This window comes from Phocoena sinus, chromosome 16 (assembly GCF_008692025.1).
Source record: "Phocoena sinus isolate mPhoSin1 chromosome 16, mPhoSin1.pri, whole genome shotgun sequence".
In the NCBI taxonomy this organism is placed as follows: Eukaryota; Metazoa; Chordata; class Mammalia; order Artiodactyla; family Phocoenidae; genus Phocoena; species Phocoena sinus.
The window spans coordinates 84,505,834-84,524,917 of NC_045778.1; the positions used below are offsets into that span (position 1 = coordinate 84,505,834).

The 19,084-nt window shown below is 53.2% G+C and overlaps 1 protein-coding gene across 3 annotated transcripts in view; it reads left to right on the forward strand.

The window, feature by feature from the left end:
- INPP5A (inositol polyphosphate-5-phosphatase A) overlaps positions 1 to 19,084 on the forward strand; it is a 182,299-nt gene that overhangs the window by 57,699 nt on the left and 105,516 nt on the right. For all 3 annotated transcript variants that reach the window (XM_032607390.1, XM_032607389.1, XM_032607391.1), the window contains exon 2: positions 6,171 to 6,212. In XM_032607390.1, the coding sequence (XP_032463281.1) occupies positions 6,171 to 6,212 (42 nt within the window). The remainder of the gene's footprint in view (positions 1 to 6,170; positions 6,213 to 19,084) is intronic.

The window sequence follows — 19,084 nt, forward strand, 5'->3', positions numbered from 1 at the left end:
CGCGTGGCTGTGCCGCTGTGCGCTTATCCGGGACAGGCCCTGGGCGGCATCCACTCTGTTCCTCCAGTAGCAGGAGCTTTCGGTCGCCCTGATTTACCTCCTTGAGGACATCATGGTCTGTTGTTAAACTCCTTACATTCTGTGAGATAAGATTTGAGGCAGATATTAGGATTTCAGACTGTAATTCCAGTTGTAACTTTCAAGAATTTAGTGTTTTTCCACACATCTTCAGGAATGCATTAAGAAAGGGAAACAATAGGGCTATATGCTGGGTGGGGACATTCTTATCTGTAGAATTTTAAAATTATGTATTATGTTGGCATTGCAGACCATCTTCTCATTCTTATTTTTGTTTCCAGTGTTTGCCCTTTCGATGTGTGTTGTGTGGTCACGGTACGTGGTGACATTGTGCTGTGTTCGGCAGCCCCAGAGTTTTCTGTGTGTTTCCATCGGGTGGACCTATGGGACTTCCCTTTCTTATCACTGGGCTTGAAACTTTTTTTTTTTTAATAAAATAAGAGTAAAATGCAATAACGTACATAGAACAGCTCCAGAGACTGCTGAGCCACAGCCTTGGGGGCTTTGCTCCAGTGGAGCTGCAGCTACTTCAGACTTGTTTCTCTTTAGTTTTGTCGTGGTCAGATACACATGACATACGACTTACCACGTGACCCAAGCGCCAGGCTCAGTGGCATCAGGTACATTCACATCGTTGTGTAGGCGTCGCCACCATCAGCTCCAGGACTTTTTCATCTCCCGAAACTGAAACTCTGCCCCCATTAAACACTCTGCATCCCCTCCCCATCACCCCGGCCCCCACCATCTGCTTTCTGTCCCTAGGGACTTGACTGCTGTAGGGACCCAGCATGAACAGAGTTATGCGGTATTTGCCCTTTCGTGACGGGCTTATTTTGCATAGCCTAATGTCTTTAAGAGTCATCCATGGTGGAGCACGTCAGAATTTCCTTCTCTTTTCAGGCGGAATAACAGTGCAGTGTGTGGATGGTACCACACTGTGCTTGTCCATTCATCCACCAGCGGACAGTTGCGCTGCTTCCACCTTTTGGCTGATTGTGAATAACAAATGCTGCTGTGAACGTGGGTGTGCAAATGGCTGCTTGAGTTTCTGCTTTCGATTCCTTTGGATAAATACCCAATGTGGAATTGCAGAATCGTGTGGTGAATTCTACTTTGAATATTTTGAGGGACCACCGTACTGTTTTCCAAAGTGGGTGTACCATTTTACACTCCCACCAACGTGCTCAAGGGCTCTGATTTCTCTGCGTCCTCACCAGCGCTTGTTATTTTATTTATCTATTTTAAAATGATGGGTGTGAAGTGGTACCTCACTGTGGTTTCGATGTGCATTTCCTTAATGGCTGGTGATGCTGAGCATCTTTTCATGCGCTTATTGGCCCTTTTTGCACGTCCCTTGGAGGAATGTCTATTCCAGTCCTGTGCCTGTTTTGAATAGTCTTATTTGTCTTTTTGTTGTTGAGTTGTGAGAGTTTTAAAAAATATATTCTGGATGTTAACCCACTATCAGATATATGATTTGCCAGTATTTTCTTACATTCTGTGGGTTGCCTCTTCACTCTATTGATAGCGTCTTTTGATGCACAAAAGTTTTAAATTTTGGTGTAGGCCAGTTTATTTTTTCATTGGTTGCCCGTGCTTTTGGTGTCATGATCCAAGGAATCATTGCCAAATCCAGTGTCATGAAGCTTTTCCCCAATGTTTTCTTCTAAAAATGTTATAGATTTAGGTCTTATGTTTAGGTCTTTGATCCATTTTGAGTTAATTTTTATATATATTGCTAAGTAATAGTCCAACTTTATTCTTTTGTATGCAGATACCCGGTTTTCCCAAAATTATGTGTTGACATTACCGTCTTTTCCTTATTCCATGGTCTTGGCACCTTTGTGAAAAATCGTTCGACACACATGTGATGGTTTATTTCCGGGCTCTCTTCTCTGTTCCACTGGTCTATACGTCTGTCTTTGTGCCCGTCCCATGCTGTTTTGATGACTGTGGCTGTGAAATCAGGAAGTGTAAGACCTCTAATTTCTTCTTCTTCTTCAAGATTGTTTTGACTATTTATGGTCCCTTGAGATTTCATATGAATTTTAGGATGGGTTTTTCTATTTCTGTAAAAAAAGTAGTTGGAATTTCAGTAGGGATGCCATTGAATCTGAAGATTGCTTGGGATGGTATCAACATCTTAACAATACTGTCTTCCAATCCATGAGCTCGGGATGTGTTTCCATTTACTGATACCTAATTTCCTGCAGAAATGTTTTGTAGTTTTCAGTGCCTTGGTTATCTTATCAGTTTTCTTGCCTTGGTTATCTTATTCTTTTTGATGGTATGGTAGATGGAATTTTCTTTATCTCTTTTTTGGATTGTTCATTGTTAGTCTATAGAAAACCAGTGATTTTTGTGTGTTGATTTTGTACCCTACTACTTTGCTGTAATTCATTTATTAGTTCTAACAGTTTTTTTTTTTTTTGGTAGAATCTTTAGGGCTCACTACATATAAGATCATGTCATCTGTGAACAAAGATAATTTTATTTCTTCCTTTGCAATTTGGATGCCTTTTGTTTCTTTTCTTGCCTAATGCCGTGGCTAGGACTTCCAGAACTGTGTTGAATACAAGTGGTGAGAGTGGGCATCCTTGTCTTATTCCTGATCTTAGGGGAGAAGCTTTCCATTTTTCACCATTGAGAATAATGTTAGCTGTGGGTTACTTCTATTTTGAGTGTTAGAATCTATAGGCATTTCCCCCCTTAGGTTCCTTTCTGTGCTTTTATGTCTAGGCAGGCTATCTTTCTAGCATAAGGACAGCTATTTGCTTATGTCTTCTTCTGATAGTTTTTCCTGTTTCAAGTTTTGTGTTTATCTCCTGAAGTCATGTAGAGCTTATTTTGTTTGCAAAGTAAAGAAAGGATCTAATATAGCAGTTTAAAAATAAGCATTGAACTAGTTGAGTACGACTGCCTTGGCCCTCACCAGTGTGACGTGCCCCAGTACTTCCTGCGGCTGCCTCAGTTCTGTACTTAGGCAGCGGGCTGCTGTGTCTTCGAGAGTCTGGGTGCCTTTCTCTGTCAGGGGGTGTGGGACAAGCATGCTGAAATGACTCTCAATTCCTTCACGCTTCCTGCCGAAATAGAATTCTTTTATAAGGTCCTTTTTTGTTTTCCTTAAAGTCTAAGCATTATAGAAAAGTACAAATCATCCCACAACCCAGAAGGAGCCATTGTACATGTGTCCCCAGCTCTCTGTGTGCAGGGCGGTGCAGTGAGCAGGGTGGGCTGAGTGACCAGGGGCCACACAGCACTGCTGTCTTCAGTCCAATGTCAAATTGAATTCTATTGGAATTTTCAGGAGAAAAAAGTCCTCGCTTGCAACTGAAGGAACTTGAGAAAAATGCAAACTATATATCTCTCTAAAATTCTCCTAAGTATATGAAAACTTAAAAACAAACTTTAAGAATTTGTAGTTTGAAAATACATCTTAACTTTAGACCATGTTCGTGAACTGCCTGCTGTAAAGAAATCACTCTTGTTCTGCAGTGGTTCTTTGCTTGCCACCCCCCCCCACCCCGTATAGATTTAGTATCTGCATTTTGTCAGGTTTCTGACATCACATCCCTTCACGTCTAGTCCTTAGTCCTGTGCGTAGGTGGACGTTGGGCTCGTCCCCGTGGTCTTCCGGTTTCTGTTTCTGTTCCTGAGTTCTGGGCCTACGGGTTCCGCATCCGTCTGTCAGTCAGTGACCAGGTTGGTCTTGCTGTCTGTCTTTCCGAATCCCCTTTTCTCAGAATACTGTTCCCTCGCAAGTTTGGTCGGTTTTCCTTCCCTTTTAGGGAAGCATTTGCTCTACATTGGCTTCTGGGCCCTTTGTGTCCCATTTTCCAGCTCCCTCCTCGGGGATGCCCACTCCTGCTGCTCCGCACCCTCAGGCTCCCGCACTCGTGGACTCGGGACTGGAAGCTGAATCTCTTTGCCCTCTGTCTCCAGGCCGAGCCCACGAGCTGAAATGCTGGTGGGCCCTCTGCGCCCCCAAACCAGCACCCTTGCCCTCAGCCCAGGACAGGGGTAGGGGGGCTGCCCTCCCCTTTCACTGGCTCCTGGTCAGGGCATCTGGGACCTTTGCACTCGAAGTCTTCTTTCTTTGATCACCCCGGGGCCCAAGGCCGACTGACTGGCCATCCCTCCTCGCGTCCTCGCCATGGCGCGGGTTGCCCCGCGTCCCCGGTTCAGGTGGGGGATCGTTCGGGTCGGTGGGAGAGGGGTGCGCGGTGCTCTCCGTGCTCTCAGAGCTGTGCCGCCGTCACCACCGTCAGCTCGGACCACCTCCACCCCTCAGCCACACCCGGGACCCGGCAACAGTCTGCGGCCTGTCTCTGCGGACCTGCCTGTTCTGGAGTTCCGTAAACCGTCATCAGACGTCATCTGTCCTTTAGTGACGGGCTTCTTTCACTGAGCACAGTGTTCTAGAGGCTCATCCACGCCGTGGGCCATGTCAGTGGCTGTCGTGTTCTCTTGGACCACGTTTTGTCTCTCCGCGCACGCTGGGCTGGCCTTTGGGCAGTTCCTGCCTTTCGCCTGCCGGGATTCTGTGGCTACAAGTGCTCGTGGCCGAGCCTCTGCTTGGACAAGCGTTTCCACGTCTCTCGGGCGCATCGCTGGGCCACAGCCGGCGTTTTGAGGAAGCGCCAGACCGTTTCCCACAGCGGCCGCACCGCCCGCACCCTCCTCCTCCGCCCCCAGCCGTGTCTGAGGGTCCGTTTCTGCGCAGTCTCCCCAGACTTGCAGGCTTGTCTCTGTGTCAGCGTCCCGGGCTGTGGGGCGGCATCTCGCCGTGGTTTGGGTTTGCGTTTCCCTGACGCCTAGTGATGTTTGGCATCTTCCATGGGCTGTTGGCTGTCAGTCTGTTCAGAGCCTCTGCCCGGTCTTTCCGTGGGCGGCCTGCCTGCTCGTGCTTTTCTTTGCTCACCTGGGAGGGTGACAGACGGAGGCACGGCGTGCCCTCCTCCCCGTGCAGGACGTGGGGGCTGGAGGCTGGGCCCCGGCCCCGAACTTGGCCTTGGAGACTGGAAGGCCCCACACCCGGCTGGACGCTGGCCTCCGTCTCTTGCGCGGATGCGTGGAGCCTCGTCTGCACCCTTCTGTGTGGTCTGCGAGGCTCCGGTTTCCCAGCCGTTTCCCCTCGTTCATTGCTCAGCCTGCAGTGCAGGCTACCCGCCCTCGGGACGCACAGAAGCATCAGCGGGCGACAGCACCTCCCGTGTGGCAGCCGTGCACTCTGGCGTCGTGGGCCGTGGGTGACGCGTTTGGGCCCAGCCGTGGTCAACCTGGACTCTGGCTCCGGGCCCACAGCCTCGCCGTCCAGAGCTCTGCTCGGATCAGGGGTCTGAGTCCTGAGGCGTGGTGGGTGGAGTTTTGTTTTTTTGTTTCGAATTGTGGTAGAAAACACAGAACATTAGATTTGTCATCTTCGCCATTCGTAAGCGTGGTCCAGCAGTGTCAGGGACGTTCACACTGATGTCACCAGATATCAGGAACTTTTCATTTCCCGTGTCTGAAACTCTGCACCCACTGGACGTATGTCCCTGCTGTGTCTCCCGTCCCTGTCCAGGCCTGCTGTGACCTCTCAGCACCTTGGCCTCGTTAGGTTGGGTTGGACCATGCCCCTCACTCGGCTGGCTGGCCTGGTGGTCCAGGACCCTGGCAGGTCGTGCGGGAAAAGGCGGCGTCCTGTTTTCTCAGGGACCGGCCACTCGGTGTTGCCTGTGTCCTGGGGTGTCCGCAAGCCCGAAACCAGCACTCGGTGCCGCGCGGCTCTTTCCACGTTCTCAGAGCCTGGCCCAGGCCCCCTGCCACCTGGCTGCGGGCAGCCCCTCCCAAGCCCCCCGCCCCGGGGAAAGAGCAGGGCTGTGGTGCCTGCCCATCACCAGGCAAGGCTTGTCCTCGCTCTGCCCCTTTTCCCTGGACGAGCTGTGGACCAGCTCCCCGTGCAGAATGGGGTCTCCCGGGTGGAGCAGCGCGTCCTCGCCCCGTGTTGCGCCCCCATGGTGAGGACGGCAGATGGGCTATCACATTGGCGTCTGCTCGCGGACGTCAGGGCTGTGTCACTGGCCTGACTGTCTTTTCTTCTTAATTTACAGCCAGAAAACCTCCAGAAGAACTGGCTGCAGGAATTTTATCAGGTAAGAGCCCCGTGGCGGCCGGGCCTGCGGGAGGGGAGCGGCTCACATTGCGAGAGATCACGATTCGTCCTGTGGCCTCGCGCGGGCAGCTCAGGGGTCCCATCCACTTCCCAGTTCCTCCTCGGAGGCCCCTCCCTTCTCAGATGCCCCCACCCAGGCCGGGGTCTCTGGTTGTCGGAGGGGAGGCTGTCGAAAGCTGGCGGGGACATTTGGGTGCCTTTCGGGGCGCCCTGGGTTCTGGGCAGAAAGCACGGTGACCGGCTGGTGGGTGGACGCCGGCCGGAGGCTCTGGGGGAAGCCTGTCGGACGAGCGGCTAGTTCCCGGCACCTTCCGTGGAGCAGCTGTTGATTGGGCCCCTCGTCTGTGGTCAGTTCTGTCCTGGATGCCGGGGGGGCCGCTCTGGAGGGATGACAGAAGACTCTGTTCCTAGAGCCTGTGCTCCACGGGGACAGGCAAGGAACACAGCCAGGACCAGCTCAGACGTCTCCCCATGAGGACCAGCCTCGCAGTATCGGGGTCCTTGGCGGAGCGCATGGGACCCTGACGGGGCGTTGAGAGGCCACTCTGGGAACTGGTGGACAAGTAGGGCATCCCGCTCAGCGGGGCTGCAGGCTGACTGTGGGCCACCAGGAGGCCAGTGTGGCCGCAGCCCGCAGAGCCTGGGGTAGGGACAGCGTGACGAGCCCAGCACGTGTGTTCTGTGAACAGGAGGAAGTGCGGATATTGGGGGCCGGCCTCAGGGCTGCTGAGACCCCAGGGGCTGAGGGGTGGCACCTGGCGGGTCCCCTCGGGGGCGCTCGGTGTCCTGACCATCCCATGTGGGACACGTGGGCCACTGGGCAGCCCTGGGCTCCTGCCGTCCCTGCTGGCACTGGGGGGTGGCCACCTGTCAAGTCTGTTGGTCTGAGCTGTCCACGCCTGACCCCACCAGATGCTCAGCCCACTGGGGGGACGGGGGTGGGGTGCGGGTTCTGCTCCCGCCCTGGAGATGCAGCCGGGTCCAGAGGGAAGAGTCCAATGAGGTGTGTCTGCCTGGTCTATTTGGAGGTGGGCGGTGGTCTCGGCTGGGAAGGCAGGCGGGTCCCTGGGGAGCATCTGAGGCCCCGGAGGGTGGGGTTGGCAAGAGGCCGTGGCGGGGGTGTCTGTGGGAGTGAGTGGGGCTCGTTTCCCCATCACCTGGGGATTCTGAGCTCTTCCTTCCCCACATTCTGCCCTGCCCAGGTGGAGAGCTGACCTCAGGGCCCCGGCCGAAGCCTGGCCTGGCAGAGCTGTTGCGTCAGCTCCAGGCAGGCAGCTGTCCGAGGGGGCAGGGCGAGACCACCTTCCTGGTCGAGGGCTCACCTCGGGGGCGCGGTCCGGCTCCAGCGGCTCCCTCTGCCTGTGGCCGTGGAGTGAGAGGCCCTGGTGTGTGGCCGTAGCCATCCGCCCAGCTCTGTCTGTTCCCTGGTCTGTGTTAGTTTCGGCCAGAACAGCTGTCATGTTTGTTCGTTTGTTTTTCATGGCTGGGCCTCGGCAGTGCCCGAGGAGCACAGGGTGTGAGATGTGGCGGGTAGCGGGCCTGGCTCCGGGCTGGGAGGGGTCTTGGCGGTGATGCCCTCAAGGATGCAGGTGGGAGGCCTGTTCGGGCGCTGGGCTGCCCTCGGTGAGAGGCCCCTGGGATCAGTCACGGGGAGCCGGCATGAGACGCCGACTTGACAGGCCCCAGACTGAAGGCGCGGGGCTCACGTCCAGCCTTCCTTTTCCCTCCTGTTTTACTGATGACCTGGAGCCTCGGTGCAGTTAGGACAGTAAGTAGCCGGTGGTCTGGGGGTGAGTTCAGAGGGCGGCGGCTCCACTTTTTGTGAACTCTGACCCCCAGGAAACACAGACCTCCTCCTTTCTGAGCCTCCTGGCTGCGCACTCAGCCATGTCGGGCTGTTTCCGGAACCAGAGACTGACCGGCGGGTAGGCAGCTTGGTGCTTCTCTCGGGGTCGGTGTGCAGGGCGCCCGCGTCCTTTCTGGAACACTCCGCCTTGGCAAAGGGAATAGAAGTAAGGAGTGATGAGAGCTGCGGGACGTTCTTCCCGGTTTGTGAGCAGAAGCCTCTTGAGGAGGAAGAAATTTCAGTGGCAATTCTTAAAAGTAAGATTTTAACACAAGCCCCCCCCCCCCCCCCCGCCTTCCTTGGGCCGACTTGGTCAGTGGGGTGCTCAGCCCCCTGCCCGCAGCCCAGCGGCTGTGGGTCGGGAAGCCGAGCAGCCCCACCCAGAGCAAGGCTGGCGCTGGCCCAGGGCCCAGGACGCAGGGCCTTGAGACATGGGGAGCTGGGTGGCTGTACTTTTTTAAAAAAATCCTAGAGTTTCTATTACGCGGTTATGATATTTTTCAAAGTAGTCTTTTAATGACCTGCTTTTATAAACAGGAGAACTGAATACAACCTTCATGTTTTCTAGAACCCTTGGAGTAATTTTTGCTTTTTTGTCAAACTTGATCACCGTAAAAATGCAGGAGACAGGAGGAAATACCGTTTATGTTCCCATCCTTAGTTCTGAACTAAGATTTTCGTGTGCTCTGTCCCGAACGTGGCCACGGCACCAGAGAGGGTGGTCAGCCTTCCAGAAGATGCAGAGCCTGGCCTCACCCCTGCTGGCCTCCCCATGCTTCCCTGCCCTCTGTGCCCATCCCAGCTGTGACCTCTCCCCAGGCCTCAGACTCCTGGAACCATCGCCAGCGACCCTCACCCACTTCCAGGCCAGCGGCAGCCTCGCCAGCCCCCTTCATGGTCCCTCGGGAATCTCCCTCGGGGGGCCGCCACACCCCCGTCCTTTCTCTGTGAGCAGCGGAGTGCCCTGCAACTGGAACCCAGGTCCTGCTGCCCTCCTGCTTCCCGTCTCCCGGGCTGAGGGCCCAGGGTCCATGCGGGGCCTCCAGGCGGCCCCACCCACCCCGCTGCCTCCTTCTGTGCCTGCTCTGTTCCCAGGCACGCCTGGGGTTTGGGCCTCTGCCCTTGCCCCCCCGCCCCACTCTCCTCGTCCTGTGGTTGCTGCCCCCTGGAGAGGCCCCTCCGGTCACCCTCTTGGCCTCCCCCAGCCTTACCTGGCTCTGTGGGCTCATCACTACCTGGACTTGTATTCTACACATACAGCCTCCACCTCTGCCCCCAAGTTCATATGCTGGGGCCTCATCCCCACTGTGATGGCATTTGAGGCGGGTCCTTTGTGAGGTGATCACGTTCAGGTGAAGTCATGAGGGTGGGGCCGTCATTGGATCAGTGCCCTTATACAAAGAGGAACAGACCATGGCTTGGGAGGTGCCAGCCTCCGTGCAGGGTGCTGGGGGCCAGAGGGGAGTGGGCCAGACACCCCGCCCTCAGGAACTTCCACGGTGCTGCCAAGATACAGCCAGAAACAGCCCAGGGTGGCCTAGGGCTGCTCTGGGCTGGGCTGCAGGAACCGGCTTGCAGGGTCCTCAGGAAGGCCCTGGACGAGGCTGCAGCCAGACCTGAGGACGGGCAGGCGCAGCCATTCTGCCTCTGATGGTCACTAATCCTAGTGACTGCAGGCCAGGTTGGTGGGAGGTCGATTTTAACTTTCCAGTTTACAGAGACGGTGCACTTGGGGCAGGGCCCGTCTTGCTGCTGCATCCCTAGAGCCTGGAGTGTGTCTGCACGTGGTGTGTGCTCAGCTCTCAGCTGAACAACAGTGAGGAAACAGCACAAAGCAGTGGAGGATAAATAAGTGTCCCCACCCCCATTCTGCCTGTGCTTGATGTCACACCCTCACGTCTAATGTCTGTGTGTCCCGGGGAAAAGGTCCCTTCCTTAGCCAGTCGCAGGTCAGCGCACTTGGACATCTTACTCCTTGTTTGGTAAACTGGGAAATCTTTCTCTGTAGATTAATATACACTCTCTTTTAATGGCTTCAGGGTATTTCATCAAATGGATGGATAGGCCATCATGTTTTAAAGTCATTTTTCTATCGATGGTCCTTGGCTTGTTTCAAGTTTATAGTAATGCTATAGATAAATTATAAAACAGGTATGACGCTGGCTCACATCCAACATGAAAAATGAGCAAGTATTGATGATTTTTTATTGAGATAATAAATATTTGTTATTTACTAATGAGAGATCCGGTAAGATGTTAGAACTGATTCAAAGAAGAATCCAAAGAGCAAACATATGGGCTCTCCTGTCTGCGGTGCTGAGACGAATTTGTAGAAGGGATGTAGGACTGGCCAGGAATGAGCTGTGTGCCACCAGACACTGGCATTCTTTTTTTTAAAAAAAAAAAAAAAAATTTATTTATTTATTTATGTATGGCTGTGTTGGGTCTTCGTTGCTGTGCGCAGGCTTTCTCTAGTTGCGGCGAGTGGGGGCTACCCTTCGCTGCAGTGCACGGGCTTCTCATTGCCGTGGCTTCTCTTGTTGCAGAGCACAGGCTCTAGGCACACAGGCTTCAGTAGTTGTGGCACGCGGGCTCAGTAGCTGTGCTCGCGGGCTCTAGAGCGCAGGCTCAGTAGTTGTGGCACACAGGCTTAGTTGCTCCACGGCATGTGGGATCTTCCCGGACCAGGGCTCGAACCCGTGTCCCCTGCATTGGCAGGTGGATTCTTAACCACTGCGCCACCAGGGAAGCCCGACACTGGCGTTCTTGAGGTCAAGAATCTTTGCATCACTGCTGGTGTTTAGAATTCACAGAACTGTAAAACAGCTCAGAGATCATTAAAGACAGAGGTAACCCGAACAGGGACAGGGCACCTCTAATCTTTTATGCCCATTTGAAAGTCTTTCACAATTTTCCCTGACAATAACTTAAAGAATAATGGGATGAGTAATATCTTCTTCCAGCTAACATGGAGAAACAGGTACCAAATTTATCCTCCTGCTTAAACAAATTAAGATCAGAAAACATATATGAAACAGTAGTTTTCAGACCTCAAGCAGCAGGCAGGACTGAGGGGATGAGAAAGGAGCCTGTACTCACCCCAGTTTACAGCCAGAGAGAACTTCTAGGCTAGTGTCCAGCAAGACAAAATTTACAATTTGATGGTTTACAACCAATAAAAAATGACCACGCAGGCAAAGAAGCAGGGAAACAGGACCCTTAAAGAGGAGAAAAGTCAGTCAACGGTATGGCTAGAGGTTTATCAGTTTTATTGACCTTGGAGAACCTGCTTTTGGTTTTATTGATTGCGCCAATGTTGTTTTCTGTTTTCTCTTTCACTGATTTCTGCTCTTTATGTTTTCCTTTCTTTTCATCACTTTGGGTTTAATTTGCTCTTCTATATGTAGTTCTGAAAGGAGAAGACAAGAGTGACCAATTTTAGAAATTTTACATTGGGGAATCATCACTAAAAATCCTGCAGACAATAAAAAGATAGTAAGGGAAATATCATGAACAACTTTTTGCTAATAAATTTGGACACTTACATGAAAGGAAGATGTTTTTGGAAAAACAAAGGATCAAAGCTAAGTCAAGAAGAAATAAATGAGCTCTCTATTAAATTAAAATTCTGCTAAACACTTTCCCTCAAAAAAAACTCTCTAGGACCAGATGGTTTCACTGACGAATTCTGTCAAACATTTAAGCAAGAAACAATAACAATTCTACAGAAACTTTTCAAGAAGACTAAAGCATGGGCGATGCTTCCTAACTCATCCTGTGATGCAAGCAGTGCCCTGACAGCAAGGGCAGACAGAGGCGCCACAGAATAAAAAGATAGATCTGTATCCCCCACGGAGTAAATGCCAAAATTCATGGAGCTTTAGCAAATCGAATATATGAAACTATATATATATATAAAGATACAAGCGACACAAGCATGCGTATAAACAACAACATATCAAAAAGTTAATGCATTAGTACCAAGGAACAGAAGCCTGGTGTTAACATACGAAATTAATAAGTACGATTATCCGTGTCAGCCGACTGAGGAAGACAGACCACGTGATTATCTCGGTAGATGCACAAAAAGCATTTGCCAAAATTCTACAGCCATCTCTCATGCAAACTCCCAGCAAACTAAGAATAGAGAGGAGCTTGCGCAGGAGCTTCTGTAAAGGGCACTACAAACCCCACAGCTGACGCAATGCTTTTTTGCCTCGGGAGTGGGAGTAGAGCAAGGATGCCTGGTCTCACCTCTCTGTTCAGTGTGGCAGTGAAGGTCCTAGCCAGTGCCGCCAGGCAAGAAAGGAAATAGAGCCACACAGATCTGAAAGGAGGAGGTTAGACTGTGTCTGGGCCGAAGGCATGACTGGGAATCATGAGGAATCCACAGAAACTTTACTATTACAAATATAAGTCAACTTATTTAGTTTGCAACATACAAGATCAATTTGAAAACATATTTTTCTGTTAGATATGATCACTTATTACAGTAGCACCAAAATGAAATACTTGGGTATAAAGCTAATGAAATATGTTAATGTCTGTACACTGAAAACATAAAACACTGATGAAAGAAATCAGGGAAGATACAAGGAAATGGAGAGGTGTACCATGTTCATGGACTGCGAGACTCAATTATGCTAACATGTCAACTCCACTAGTTGATCCACCAGTTTTGCAGTTCCAATCAAAATCTCTGCAGGACATTTTGGTAGAAGACTGCAAGATGATTCTAAAATGTAAAATGTATATGGCAGAGCAAAGGAACTAGAATAGCCAAAACAGTGTTGGAAAAAAAACAGTTAAGTTTAAGGAGTCACACTTTCTGATTTCAAGACTTTCTACAAAGCTACTGCAATCAAGACAGTGTGCTTTTGGGAAAAGGACAGAGATATGGATTAGTGGAACAGAAAAGAGATGCAGAAACAGACCCACAAATATGTCTAAGTGATTGACAAAGGCTATAAAAAGACTATTCATTAGATAAGGGACAGTCTTTTCAACAAATGGTGCTGGACCAATCAGACATCCATTTGCAAAAAAAAATTTTTCCATACTTCACACCATACACAAAAATTAAAATACATTGTAGACTTAAATGTAAAAGTTAAAATTATGAAATTTCTAGAAGAAAACTTAAGACAAAAATTTTGTGGATGGGGCTTCCCTGGTGGTGCAGTGGTTGATAGTCCGCCTGCCGATGCAGGGGACACGGGTTCGTGCCCCGGTCTGGGAAGATCCCACATGCCGTGGAGCGGCTGGGCCCGTGAGCCATGGCCGCTGAGCCTGCACGTCCAGAGCCCGTGCTCCACAACGGTAGAGGCCACAACGGTGAGAGGCCTGCGTACCGCAAAAAAACAAAAAAAATTTTGTGGATGGCAGCTAGACTGGTGGTGGTGATCACTCTGTAGTGTATACAGGTGTCGGTGACAATGCTGCACACCTGAAATGTACATTAAGCAAACAGACAAATAAATTTAGCTCTAAGTCCCGCCCCGCCCCCCCCCCCAAATCTTTATGAGCTTTGGTTAGGCAACGATTTCTTAGATACAACACCAAAAGCACAACTCATAGAAGAAAAATGCTGATAAACTAGAACTTTGCATAATTAGGGACTTCTGCTCTTTGTTAAGACACTGTTAGAGGAAAAGGCACCCCAGATGTGGGAGGGATATTTGTAAATCACTTTTGATGAAGGGCTTGTATCCAGAAAGTACAAGGAACTCTCAAAAGTCAATAATAAGAAAGCAGAGAACCCAGTTTACAAATGAGCAAAGGATTTGAATAGACACTTTACGGAAGAAAATACACAAATGGTAAACGTGTGAAAAGGTGCTCAACATCACTAGGCTTTCAGGAAATGCAAATTAAAACCACAGTGAGATATCAGTTCGTATGTGTCAGACTGGATACAATTAACAGAACCCTGACCACGTCCTGCGTTGACAAGGATGCAGCGCATTCTGAGCCTGCTGGCAGGAACGCAGGATGGTGAGGCCACCGTGGGAAAGCCTGTCTGTCCATTTCTGTGAAGTCAACACATGCCCACCACGTGACCTAAGATTCCCACCCTGTTCACCCACCTGACGTGGACACGTATGTTCGCACGAAACCTGAGGCGGTGTTTCCACTGCTTTCCTTGTCGTCCTCTGCGAGCCAGACTCTGGTGTGTGCCCTGATCCGCTAATGTGGCTCATGGGGACAGGAACGGCGCACTCCTACAGGAAGGACGGGGGCCTGGAGGAGGCGAGACCAGGGGCACGGGCCTGCTCGGATTCTGGGTGGCGCCGGGGGTGCAGGAAGTGCCAGTTCTTCCCTCCGCCCCCTGCTGTGGGCTCGGCCGCCGCGGGTCTGCAGCTGCCCTCCCTCACCCCGTGCCCAGCCTCACCCTATGCGTCAGCGTTTGAGGTCCTTTACAGAGACACAGAGCTGGTGATAGGCTGCAGACATCGCTCGCCTGTGCTGTGCCCGTGGACGCCGGCTCATCCTCACGGCGAGTGAGGCACAGCACAGCGATTCCAGGGGACCCAGTGGTGCCCCAGCGGAGAATCCTCATTGGCCCTTGAAGAGCCACTCGCTCGCTGGTGTCATCGTGGCTGCATTCTTTGCCCCTGATACTGGGACGAAGGCCCACCCCCCCTTGGAGCCCACTGACGTGGTGCCACCGGTGTGTCCAGGCTGCCCTTCTGGAAAGTGCTCTGACCCCTGACCCCGGGACCCCCTCCGAAGTGGATACTGGGGGGGGGCTCACGCCCACAGGGCCCCGCAGCTCAGCAACTGGTCGGGTGTGATGGACTTTCAGTGATAGGGCAGAGGGTTCGTTGTGCTGCTCGCTGTAACGATGCGAAGGCACCTGCGTTAAATCCACACGCATGGGAACAACGGGCCACAGGACTCCAGGCGACCCATGTCTCACGTTCCTCCGGCCCGTTTCCTTCAGTTGTAGCTGCCGCGTGGCGGGCGCTTGCGGCCTCTCACTCCTGCGATGGGCTCAAACTGCCAAACTCTGTTTCCCACGTGAGGAAAGGGAGGTTTAGAGGTTCCGAGACCTGCCGGGTTGCATTAACAGGACGGTGCCCGTCGCTGTGATTCCAAAGGCCCCTAAGCTGGGAGACGCGGTGCTGGGGGTGCGAGGGCCACAGAGCAGGCAGAGGGAGGAGGCGGGGGGGGGGGCGTTGATGGGAGTCGGGCCCAGGGGTGGAAGGGGGTCAGGTGGCCTCCCTGACTGAGGACAGAGGAGGAAGAGGCGAGGACACAGGGATTCCGAGGTGGGGAGGAGAGCGGCGGGAAGAAGGGGTGAATGCAGGCCGGCTGGAGAGGCGGGGCCAGCTGGAGGGGTGGGGCCTGAGGACCTGGGGGGACTGGGCTCACCCGGGCACCCGGGACCCCAGCGCAGGGACCACGTGGCAACTGGGAGAGGCTTGGAGCCCCGGCAGGGAGAGGAGATGGGTGCAAGGCGGGGAGCCTGCGGGCCGGGACTCTGGAGGCTGCCTCCTTGGGGTCCAGGGTCCCAGGGAAGAGATAGTCTTTAGGGGGTGGCTGGGGCTGGGGGGAAGCCACTGTGATGAAAGGCCGGGGCGGGGGTGGGGGCTTATCTGGACTCTTATACGGTGATCACAGTACCCTGTGCGCTGCAAATGGCCCCAAGGAACACGGGCCGGCTTCAGGAAGCAGGGTTCCAGAAGGGATTCCAAGGCACCTTGTGCTGTGCCCAGGAGTCTGTGGCCGCCAGCGGGCCCTACGGTCAATGTGGAAAGCCGGGTGGGCGCGTGCGGGGCGCGCAGTGGCCTCACGTGTCGGCCCAGGACCGGCTTTGGTCCTGCTCCCACCTTGGTTGGGAAGAGTGCTTTTTAAATTAAAATCAATCCGTTCATATAAAATCTGATGTCCCAAAGCAACAGGTTTTGTTAAGAGTCAACCAAGCTCCATATTTCTGCCTCTTTAAAAGGAGCTGTCCTGTGTCCAGCTGTCTGGATCTGGTATAAAGCAGTGGCTTGCCCTCCCTGCCGGACGCTGCTTCACCTTTGCAGTCGGCGGTCCAGCGTGCCTGTAGGTGCCACGGCCAGTGGCTGCACTAAGAAAACTCCAGCCCTGCACTTTGGGCTGGACGGCCAGGCCCGCACCCACCCCAAGGACGCGGAGCGGCCCTCCTGCCCCACACGGGGCCAGGGAGACAACTTCGCTGATGGGACGGCCAGGCCCTCTGCCTGCTGGCGAGGTCACAGAAACTCGTGGTGTCCTGGGTGCCGGCCGGCGGCTGCTATGGGGCCTGGGCTCTGGGACGGCGCCCCGTCAGGGCACCAGGAGCTGAGTCTGGGCCTCCTGGGGGCGGGCACCCAGCCTCCACCCACAGCCAGTCCCAGCGCAGCCCCGGGGCAGTCCGGGTGTCCAGAGGACACCCCCGCCTGCCCAGGCCAAGGGTGGGCAGACATTGTGTGCAGGGTGTGCTCAGGCATAGTTGGTAAGTAGCAGCCATCTTTCCTCTGGAGGAATTCCTTTGTCCCTTTTCGGCTCCTTATCTTGGCTCTCCCGGCTTCCACTGGGCTGTTTGTAGGATGTAATTCCTTTTTAGGTCACTCAGATACTTCTCTTTGGAGAAAGCCTAACCAGGCCTGGCTGTTTCTATTTTTAGTTGGGGGGAGGGGATGGCAGGGCTGCTCTCCTGCATTCTGGGAGCCGAGGGCCGCCCTCTCACTGGGCCACCTGCACAACATCAGGAAGGGGCTGCTTTTTGGCCGCATGGTGTGTATTTTTTGGTTTTTTTAATTCCCTAGGCTCTTCCTTGCCAAAATTTCTACTTCGCTCTTTTCCAAAATATTTTTCTTGAGCCTTCCTATGAACGAACCCACCTATTTTTATCAGTTGCCTACTTTTTCCCTCAAGTTCGCAGAAGCTCCTTTTTTTGGTAAAGAATTTTGGCCGAGCACGTGTGCAGTTTGGGCAGTGACCTTGTCCCAGGTGGGCCGGGTGGGAGCCAAGCCAGAGCCCAGGTGGGCCGAGGCGCCAGACACCGACCCTCCCGGGGGCCTGGAGCCCTCTGCCCCATCCAGTTCCCGCTTTACTGAGTTCCTTCCAACCAGACGTGACCCGAGCGTGCTGCCCACACCTTGGAGGGACATTCCTGTCCATCCTCAAGATGTCCATGCCATCGGACCCAAAGGGATCTCTGTCCGGGCTCATTCAGGTTCCAGAGCTCCTTCCCAGAGGCTGGGGAAGGCCAGCAGCTCCATCCTTAGCTGCCCAGAGAGCTCTGGGCCGGAACTGGCACGTGTGGCTCTGGGGCGGGAATGACTGCGCGGCCCCGGGGCCTGGGTATATCCCCACAGCCGGTCCCGGCACCGCAGCATTTGTGGTGGCGTCGAACTGACATGCCGTCTGGTGCTTCCTCTGTGTCTGGCCTGTGCGCGGCGACTGTCCCAGGCAGGCGCCTAGGGACGTGGACGCTCAGAAAGCCCTGGGCAGCAGGCACGGGGACTTACTGTGGCCCAGCAATGACCCTTCTTGGTGAGTGGGCCACGGAAGCGGGTGCGCCATGCAGCTGCGGCCTGGACTGTTCCGTGCGGTCTGTTAGGGCAGCGTGCGCACGCGTGTGTGTGCGTGCGTGTGTCTGTGTGCACGTGTGTGTGTGCTCCTGTGAGTGGGAGTTTCTGATACTGGCCATGTACACATGTGTGGTTGTGTGTCTTCCCGACGAGTTCTGTCTGGTTACCACGCATGCTCTTCACCCCCTGGGGTCCCCTGCCGTCACTGAGGAGGCCTCCCAGGCTTCCCGTGTGTCCTTCTGCCCGTTCCCTTCCGCGTGTGACTCTGCACGCCCATCTCCCCTGGTGCTGGCGCTGCCTTGTCCCGCAGAACCTTCCATGCTGTCCCGTACAGGGGCCCCTGCAGCCCTACCACTCAGCGTGGGCCCAGACCATCCACATTTAACGTAACCATTGATACGGTTGATTTGAGGTCCGCCGTTTAATTATCTGTTTTATGTTTGTACCTCCTGGTTTGTCCCTTTGTTTCCCCATTTCTGCTTTCTTTTGGATTCTTTCTTTCTTTTTTTTTGTTTTGCATTCTATTTAAATTTGCTTATTGGCCTCTTGCCTTTTGTAAACTATTTTTAAGTGGTTGCTGTAGGTTTCGATACACGGGCCTAAAGGTTTCCCCCTGCTTCTGGTTAACGTTATGCTCCTTCACGTATGATGTACAAACGTTGGCATCGTATGCGTTTCTGTGTGGCGTGTGCTTTAGGTCCACACGCGTGGAGGACTCCGGCAGGCGGTATTATCATTGCTGCTTTAAGTAGGAGTCAGCACCACCTCCCCGCCCCACAGCCCATCCCGCCTGCTGCCTGGTTTGGGATCAAGTTCCTGGGAGTGGCCACGCCTACTCACACAGCATCTTGTCCACACCTGCCCAGTGGCGTTGCCGCGGAGACTGCTGGCCTGCAGAGCCTACCGTCTTATCTGGTTCTCGAGGTTAACGTTTGCCCAGCCCCGCTCCAGTAGATCCTCAGGAAGGGCTCGTGGGGACAGAACTGACCGGATTTTCTATGTGGAGAACTGCTTTTCTCTGGCTTTGACGTTTGAAGGGCAGTTGGCTGACGTGTGTGTAATCCTTGCCTTACGCTTCGTCTCACTGAGGTCTTCAGTGAAGGCTGTTCTGCTGCTGCCGTGACTTGTACGTTGGTCCTGATGAGGGTCTCATTGATGTTGTTTCCTGGAGACCTGGAGGATGGTGTCTTTACCTTTGAAATCTAGTAGTTTCGCTAGGGTATGTCCAGGAGTCAGTGGTTTGGGGTTAATTTTCTCAGGTGCTCAGTAAGCCCTTCAGTGTGTGAGTTCAGGTCTTTTCCTGTTTTTGGAAAGTTTTCTCGGGTTATGGTTTTAAGTATTAGCTCTGGTCCCTGGGTTTGCCCTTCCTCTCTGGGGCCCGTGGTGGCAGATGTTCTTCTTTTGCTGCCTGTCGGCCACCGTCACTCCTTTCTCCACTGCTCTCTTCATGACGCTGTTTTC